Source organism: Halichoerus grypus, chromosome 7 (genome assembly GCF_964656455.1).
Source record: "Halichoerus grypus chromosome 7, mHalGry1.hap1.1, whole genome shotgun sequence".
NCBI classification, from domain to species: domain Eukaryota; kingdom Metazoa; phylum Chordata; class Mammalia; order Carnivora; family Phocidae; genus Halichoerus; species Halichoerus grypus.
This window is the reverse complement of record NC_135718.1, coordinates 27,934,762-27,943,572: the sequence shown is the minus strand read 5'-3', so window position 1 is coordinate 27,943,572 and position 8,811 is coordinate 27,934,762. Positions and strand designations below refer to the sequence as shown.

The 8,811-nt window shown below is 48.0% G+C and overlaps 1 protein-coding gene across 13 annotated transcripts in view; it reads right to left on the bottom strand.

Annotated features, from left to right (window-relative positions):
* Positions 1-8,811, bottom strand: part of SEC31B (SEC31 homolog B, COPII component) — a 64,405-nt gene that overhangs the window by 33,529 nt on the left and 22,065 nt on the right. For 8 of the 13 annotated variants that reach the window (XM_078077227.1, XM_078077228.1, XM_036065086.2 and 5 more), the window contains 10 exons: positions 8,487-8,632; positions 7,585-7,758; positions 6,927-7,088; positions 4,350-4,527; positions 3,592-3,906; positions 3,276-3,334; positions 2,604-2,750; positions 2,183-2,302; positions 1,642-1,713; positions 259-1,409 (listed from right to left, as the gene is read on the bottom strand). In XM_078077227.1, coding sequence (XP_077933353.1) covers positions 1,230-1,409; positions 1,642-1,713; positions 2,183-2,302; positions 2,604-2,750; positions 3,276-3,334; positions 3,592-3,906; positions 4,350-4,527; positions 6,927-7,088; positions 7,585-7,758; positions 8,487-8,632 — 1,553 coding nt within the window. In that variant the 3' untranslated portion in view covers positions 259-1,229. Of the gene's footprint in view, positions 1-258; positions 1,410-1,641; positions 1,714-2,182; positions 2,303-2,603; positions 2,751-3,275; positions 3,335-3,591; positions 3,907-4,349; positions 4,528-6,926; positions 7,089-7,584; positions 7,759-8,486; positions 8,633-8,811 lie in introns of those variants that run through there. The other 5 variants (XM_078077233.1, XM_078077232.1, XM_078077230.1 and 2 more) reach the window with 4 other exon arrangements.

The window sequence follows — 8,811 nt, the reverse complement described above, 5'->3', positions numbered from 1 at the left end:
CTGAACGTCAGGCATGGACGGAGACATACAGACACACACACACACACACACACACACACACACACACACACACACACACACACACACAGCAGAGTGGCCACAGATGCTGCAAGGCTTTCTCCTTGCACCTTCCTTTCTTCAACTCTCTAGACTCCTTATGTGTCCTGCCTTACTGGGATGCAGGGAGCAAGAACAAAGAGGCTAGGAAGAGAGGTAAGGGCAAAATAGGACCAGAGGAGACAATAATTGGGAGATGACTGAGGAAACCAAATCAAAGCAGCTTTATTGCCCATTAAGTATTTCAGTGCTTCAAATGCAAAGTTCAACCATAAAAAGTGCAGCCAGAGAAGGCAGCCCTGAGACATGTGGGGGCTGAGGAGAAGGGCCTCCAACTCTTGAGGAGCAGTGCTAGAAAAGTCTTTTGTTAATATGGCTCCTATTCCAGAACTGGGCTGATGATCACAGAATGAATGGTCAAGGGCCGTGTGCCAGGGCCCTGACAGGTCAAGTCAGGACCATTCCCCGCAGGCAGTGGTCCCTCTCCTCCTGTTTCCCAGCCTAGGACAGCTTCCAGCAAAAGGCAATGCACCTCTTCTATTTTCTGCCTAACCTAGCCCACCCTTATAATACTGGCAGATGAGGAGGTCCTTGTAAAAAGGGCCAAAGTTCCTCCTTTTGGTTCTGCTCAGCACCCACCCCTCACGTCCATGACTTGTTCAAAAGATGAACAACAGTCAACTCTACCCCAGCCTCCGGGGCTCAGAGAAAAAAGGACCTGGAAATATGAAGTCGGAGGCAAGGAGAAGGTAAGGTCAGGCTCATCACCCACAGAAAGGGAAAAACAAAAGCCCCACAAGCTGGGTACAGCAGAGGTAGACTTGGAGGTAATGATCCTGCTTACCCCCTCAGAAGCCACTTACTCAGAATATCCCTGGGGGAGAAGACGCCCTGCTCTGGGTCCTGTCAGAGTACAGTATCAGGGAAGAACCAGCTCTCTGCTCTGCCTCAGAGGCTGAGAGAGCCTTGGGTGGATTCTAGAAGGCCAGGCATAAAGGCTTGGAAAGCAGGCACTCTGCTAGTTCAGAGGCAAGCCCACAGCATCATATCCCTGGCAGCAAGGGAAGAGCGTGGGGAAAAACAAACAGAATCTATTCTGAAATTCCCCCTCGTCTGCAGGGAGGAGTTAAGTAACAGCAGAAGTAGCCTCCTGGCAAGAGAGGCTACCTGGTTTACATGTGCAGCTTATGAGCAATGGTGAGGACAGCCTTCAGGACAAGCATGAAGCTGGAGACCTCGCTGAAGCTGCTGTAGCCCACCACCTGGGCATGCACCGCAAGGGCCTGCTCAAAGTTTCCTGCGTCCACACATCGGGCAACCTCATGGAGCCCAGCCAGGACATGAGGCGAGAGCTGTGGAGGGACAGACGCTTAGGTCAGGGAGCCCAACCCAGACCCTACCCTGGGAGCATGGAAGGGTAAGAGAGGATTTAAGTTCTGGAGCCCAGGCCGGGCAAGATGTCTATGTATGTATATTGTGGGGAACCCAGGTCAGTGAGACCTATGGGAGAGGACACTGGGGTCCCTTTGGCCACAGGTGATGGTGGGGGGCAGGGGGCAGAGGGGCACCACTAAGTGTACTTACTGTGCCCTGGCAGAGCTTAGCATATAGACATTCTAGACGTTGGGCTGCCTTATCCAGCTTCCGTTTTGTCTTCTGCAGGGAGGGAAATGGATTCTGAGTCCAGCCTCTAAGACTGACACTACACAGGACTCTAGAGAAGCACAGTATGTCGGAGCTGGAACGACTTAATGCTACTGCTTTCATTTCACAGGAGAGGAAATGGGGGCCCAAAGAGGGTAAGTGACTTGCTTAAGCTGACACAGCCAGTGCATGAACAGCAGGTCGCCTTACTCCTAGTTTCACCCTCCCTCCAGTGCCCCATGCTGCCTTTCCATGAGTTAAGCCTCAATGCTGCTGGGCCCTGCTACCTAGGTGCTAGCCTCAGACCAGCCGAGCCCCCCCACCCCTTGCCCCACACGGATATCAAATAAGTACAAGACACAAGACAGCGGGTCCGAGGACCATGAGAAAAGAGTCACACAAGGAACTGATCTACAGCTCAGGGATCCTGGGAGCAAGCTAGTGGTGTGAGGAGGGCATCGTGGGGAAGCCTCAGACTTACTATATCAGTGGCAGACAGGGAGCAGCGTCGCAGAAGCTTCTCAAAGCTGGTCTTCAGGGACTGATGCTCTGGAGGCAGCTCTTTCCTTTCCACCTTCCCAGGGGGCCGCTGCTGAAGTTGCTGAGGGAGGAGCAGGGAGACAGGGCAGACTGGCAAGCTGTCCTTCTCACAGCTTCCCTACAGACTAGTCCTCAGTGACTCAGTGTCATGCTGCTCCCACTAGACCACAGCAAAGCTGGGGGAAGGGGCGTGCCCTCTTCTCTGCAGTAAGGACATTTGGTACCTGTCCACACCGGTTCCCCAGTGCAGAATCGGCCTCCTCTCTGAGGAATGAGGCCCATCTACCCATGCTCCCTGCTTTTCTATACCCAAGGAGAGTTGGACAGTTTCCAAGAGGAAGGGAACGCACTGTTCCTCTCACCTGCAGGCTGAATTCTCCTGGAGCTCCTGGGGAAGCACGGCCCACACCAAGGACAGAAGGCTGTGAGGAAAGGAACCCTCGTGGCTCAGGGGTGAGGCTCATAACTGGAGCAGTAATCGGTGCTGGGGGCATAAATGTCTCTGGCAACTAAAGCCAGAGAAAGAAAGGCATATGAGTCTAAACTGAGAGACTTCCTAGGCCCTGCTTTGAGAGAATAACAGATGGGGCGCCTGGGTGGCTCAGTCAGTTAAGCGTCCGCCTTCGGCTCAGGTCATGATCTCGGGGTCCTGGGATCAAGCCCCGCATCGGGCTCCCTGCTCCGTGGGAAGCCTGTTTCTCCCTCTCCCACTCCCCCCGCTTGCATTCCCTCTCTCGCTGTCTCTCTCTCTCTCTGTGTCAAATAAATAAATAAATAAATCTTAAAAAAAAGAGAGAGCAACAGAAGTCCTGAGTGAGCAAGGGAACAGAATAGTGAGTAGGGAGCCAGGAGATGGGGAGACTGATACATGTATGCAAGAAGGAAAGAGGAGATGGCCGAGGGGAGAAGAATGAGTGGGGAAAAAGACAAGACAGTCTGTGTGCCTGACAGAGGGATGGGCTGAATTCTGGAAGAAACTAGAATGTGGGTCATTGGTGAATGTATGAGGGGTAGGTGGCAAGAGATGAACTGACCTTTTTCCTCTGGAGGTCTGCCCTGGGCACTGGGGCATTTTTCAAGGAATCTTGAGGTCCTGCATAGCACAAAGATAGAGGTATTTAGGGGCACAGTCAGGAACACTGGAAATTTTCAGTCTGAAGGCCAGCAAAATTATTTTAGTTGGAGTCAATCACACCTCCCTCTGCAGACCAACCATGCGCTCAGTTGACATTCTCCAGCCCAACGGCCCCCAATTCATTGGCGTGAGGAAAGACTCCTAAGGTGATAGTGGAAGGGGGAAGAGAAGGAGGCAATGACCCAGAAGACGGAAGCTGTGGAAAGAAGACTGACCTGGGTGAGCAGTCGAGGGGCCAGTGGTCGGGAGGGCACTAGAGCATGCAGCACCTGGCCCTCCTGGAGGGTGTGTCGCAGAGAAATTGACAGGAGGGGCTAGGGACCGGAAGCTTGTAGGGCTGACCCCTGGTAGTCTCACAGGAAGTGGAGGGAACAGTCGAGTAGTCTCGGCCAGGGAGGTAGAGCCAGGCTGTATGACATCTGGGGGTACCATGGGTGGAGGTGGACCAGGAAGAGGCCATGTTCCAGGGAACCCCATGAGGTTAGGAACTTGGGCTTTTTGCCCTTTTAACAGCAGTGGCTCAAATAAAGCTGAAAAGGAACAGAAACAGTCCATTTGCCATCAAACTTCAATTTGGGAGAGACTCGGAGCATATCAGGGAAGAATAAGGCAGCAATAAAACAAACAAACAAACAAACCTAATAATGCTAATGAAAGATTAATATATGCATATGGAGATCTACCATTCACAAAATACTTTTAACTATTCCTCATTTGACCCTAAAAACAATCCTGGGGGGTTGAAATGACCAATATAATAGCTATTCTCACTTTTCAAAAGAAACAGTGGCTAAGTTTGTTGCCCATTGATACAAAGCCAGTAAGTGACAGTACTGGGGATTCAGACTTCAAATTCTAAGCTCGTCTTGCTACATAGTAGACATAATGCCTCCCATACCCATGCTGGCCATGCCAACTGTTTTCCTCTGTGCTCTGCCCAGACAAATCTTGACTCACTCACTCATTCACTCACCAGGCCTTACACCAGGGGCCAAAGGCAAAGGCTGGGCTGCCTGGGGCTCAGGTACCCTGTAATCATTTATATTCTGTGTTTGGAAGCTTTGATAAGGGCCAGGATGGGAAGGTATCAAGGGTGTCACCAGTGATGACTGAGGTGTGAAAATCCTTGGCCTTGGAGATGGAGTTGGAACCTGTGAAGAGAAAAAAGGGTCAGCACTTGGAAAGGAAAAGAAAGGTAAGTAATTGAAAACAGAACAATAAAGAATATGAAACAAAAAGTTAGCTCTTAAAATGAAAATCAACAGAACTGGTAAGTTTCTATAAAAAGTGACAAAGAGGGGCGCCTGGGTGGCTCAGTCTGTTAAGCATCTGCCTTGGGCTCAGGTCATGATCCTGGAGTCCCACGATCCCTGTATCAGGCTCCCTGCTCAGCGGGGAGTCTGCTTCTCCTTCTTCCTCTGCCCCTCCCCCTGCTCGTGCTCTTTCTCTCTCTCTCTCCCTCCCTCTCTCTCTCAAATAAATAAAATCTTAAAAAAGAAAGAAAAACAAAGTGGGAGGAATTATTCTTCCTCATGTCAGGACTTACTATATAGAGGTAGTATTCAAGACAGAGTGGTATTGTCAGAGGGAAAGACACACAGATCAACAGAATAGAACAGAGATCTGAAAAATAAATCCATAAAAATATGCCCAGTTAAGTTTTTGACAAAGGAGCAAAATCAGTTCAATGGAGGAGAGACAGCCTTTTCTTTTTTTTTTTTTTAAGAAGTTATTTATTTATTTGTCAGAAAGAGAGAGAACACAAGTAGGCAGAGCGGCAGGCAGAGGGAGAGGGAGAAGCAGGCTCCCTGCTGAGCAAGGAGCCCGATGTGGGGCTCAGTTCCAGGACCCTGGGATCATGACTTGAGCTGAAGGCAGATGCTTAACCGACTGAGCCACCCAGGCATCCCGAGACAGCCTTTTCAATAAATGATTATGGATATCCATTGGCAAAAAAAAAAAAAAAAGAAGCTTGACCTAAATTTCACACCATATGCAAAAATTAACTCAAAATAGAACACAGACTTAACTGTAAAACATAAAACTATAAAACTTTTAGAAAGAACATGGGAAAACTTTAGGGGACTGTGGACTGGCAAAGACATAAAAGCCATGATGATCCATAGAAAAAAAAAATTTTAATTGGACCTTAAAAAATTAAAAATTTTTGCTTTGTGAGGGACCCTGTTAAAAGGTGAGAAGACAAATTCTTACATAATTATACACACACACACACACACACACACACACACACACTGGTGAGATCTGAATCTATGGATTGTACTAATATCAGTTTCTTGGTTTTGACATTGTACTATGGTTGTGTGGGACACTGGAATGAAGTGGGGGTGGGGATGTGATGCATGAGACTTCTCAGTACATTTCTTTGCAACTTCCTGTGAATCTGTAATTATTTCAAAATAGAAAGGAGAGAGGGAGAGGCAGAGAGACAGAAACAAAGAGGGGATAGGAGAAGGAAGAGGAGGGAGGGGAAAGAAGGAGGAAAGAAGAAAGAAAATTAAGATGAGAACTGAAGGTGGGACAGGATGAATCATCAGAGCTTCCACCTGGTACCTCTACTTACCATCTTGCTGGATTTTGTTCCTCAGTCCCTCCAGCAGGATCCTGGTATCATAAGTTAATAGCACCCTAACCATCTGGGCACTGGATAGTGTCTGGGGGTCAGTTGCCCCACTTCACAGACTCCTCTAAACCATCACCAATTTCTGTCAATTCTACCTATTATCTTAAATCCAACCTCATTCTCCAGCTTTAGGTCAGTCATTTCATGTCCTCATCATCTCTTGCTATTGCCTCTTAAATGCCTCCAGGCTTGTCCTTCCTAAATACATAGCTAGTCATTCCCCTGCATAAGACCATTCAATTTCAGGGTCAAGTCTAAGGTCTTTAGCACAGAATTCCAGGTCCTTCCTGCTCTATCTCCTACTTGTTACTCCAGCTTCATCTAACCTCACTCCCCTACAAAAGACACCTGTTTGGCAGCCCCATTAAAATATTAGTAGTTCCTCAAGTGGGTTTTGCTTACTCTCCCTTCAATGCTTTTGTGCAAGCTGTTCCTACTGCTTGAAATAGCATTTACCTACTCCCTCCCTTGCCTAAATAACTTTTAATCTTCAATACTCAAACATCATACTCATTCTAAAACATTCCCTAAACTTCTCCCCCTCCTCGAAAGACTAAATTGCTTTTTTCTGTGTGATCCCATGGCACCTTATCATACCCTAATCATGGCATTGATGAATTTTATTGTACTTATTTTTTACATATCTATCTTTCTACTAGACTATGAGCTAATTAAGGGCATGAATCATGGTTTGTCCACATTTCTGTTCTAAGAGCCTAGCAGTTGTTTGACAAGAAGTTATCAGAAAAATAACTGAATCTATGCTCTGCAAAGTTGAGAATTTTCATCATTTTTTTTCACTAATATATTCCAAGTGTCTAGAACCATGCTTGGTACCTGGTAGACATTTAATAAGTATTTCTGAATGAACGAGCAAATGAATGAACAAACCAAACCAGGTCTTACCTGGTGAGAAGGCCAGAATCCCAATCTGTAAGATGATGTTTCTTTAGAGTGGGGGGTAGCTCCCACAACAACCCGTGGGAAGGGGAAAGGAGGACACTGTTGGCCCAAGACACCAGAACCTTGGGCATGAAAAAGTCGATCTCTCAGCTGCTGAATTGGTGGCTACAAAAGTTATAATAGTGAAGAACTGTGTTAATTAAAACAAGTAAACATCCTTTCTTATAAGCCTCGCCCCATATAGCATTCAAACTTCAGTTGGCCCTCTACACTTCAGCCACCTTAGATGACTCAAAGGTCCCTAATCCCTGCCAAGCCTCCCTCCTTACTGTTCCTTCTGCCTAGAATGCCCTACATCTGCTGGGAAGCTGCTTCTTTTTGAAGGTCCAGCTCAACTGTTTTAACCACTGGAAAGCCTTCCTTGATTGCTCTGGGCAAAACCAGCCCCTTTCCTGGAGTCCCACAGCGCCTAGTATAAGCTTCTGTTATAACACTGTAAGTTACTGACATCTGATTTCCCCCAAGGGACTGTGAGCTTCCTAAGGGACTAGATCTCATTTATTCTAGAATTCCAGCATTTGCATAGTGCCTAGAACATGGCAGTGCTCAGCCAGTGTTAGATGACTGAAATGGTTTGCTCTCTGTACGTGATCCCACTCACCTGCGTACAGTCACTGGGTAGGTAGCTCATGGCAGTGGCCAGGCTGCCCTGGGCTGCCAGGAGGTTGGCATACTGAGTGACCCTGCAGGTTGTGGCAGGGCCTGCGCTCACCCCGTCAGGACCCCGCAGTAGCTCCAAGCTCCTACTAAGGACCATCACCTTCTCCATCAGGTCCTATAGGAACAGGGATAAAGGCAGTCAGGTCTCTTCAAAGCACATCCTGCTCCCTAAGACCAGGCAGTTCACCCAGGGACTTCCCACTTTGGGTATGAGGGTACCTGGCCATGGCCAGGTACAGGCAGCAAGTGATGATACGTAAGAGATGTAATAGTTAAGAGAAGAGCCTCTTGGCCTCACCTCCCAAGCTATTAGCATTTGCTTCAACTGGGTCCATCTGGGTCTTAGACTCTCATACATCTCTGCCTCTTTTTTTGCTTTCTTTACCCTTTCCTCTGCTAGTACATCATCAGTTTCAGGGTCTGTTATACTATCGTTTCATCTGTGACTTTGTCTTCCTATGAGTCTTCTCTAGTTACCTGTAGAGTGTCTGGTAAAATTTAAATCCACAGAACTTTTCATAGCAGCTAATAGGAGGCCCAGGCTCACAATTATTCAAATAGAGAATAACTTTGTATAACCAAACCTAAAGTGGGAAAAAATTATGAAGGTTAACACCTAAGCAGCTGTTGCTCAGTCTCCCCTGACTGGGAAGGAGAGAGGGAGGTGCTAGCTCATCCCTGGGAAAAGGTCCCAGACATTGAAGGCCCTTTTCTACTCCCTAATATACTGATCCCAGCCTGGGTACCCAGAAGACTTGCCTCTGCTGTCCCTGCACATCCCTGTCAATAGCCTCTCCTAAGAGCCTGGTATGGAGTGACCAGTGCCCTACAGAGAAGGAGCACCTGTAGGGCCAGGGGGGAGGAAGCCTGGTGGCGTCTTGCCCAACACTCCACCAGCTGCTCCACACTCCCTGAGCACACGTAACAGAGTCTGGCTTCGGAGGTTAGTGCTCTGCCACCCTCCTGCTCCATGCGAGTACCCAGCATGTCTGCAGAGAGAAGGAAAGTTCTTTAATGGCATAGCTTTCCTGTGCTTCTTCTCATTCTCCTGTTTGAAAATAGGTGGAGGATCATGAGCTGGGACAAGTAACCACAGTGGCTTTGGACAATAATGAGGCCAACTCTGCGCTACAGGGAAGGGCGGAGCTCTTGCGAGAAAAAGTAAAAC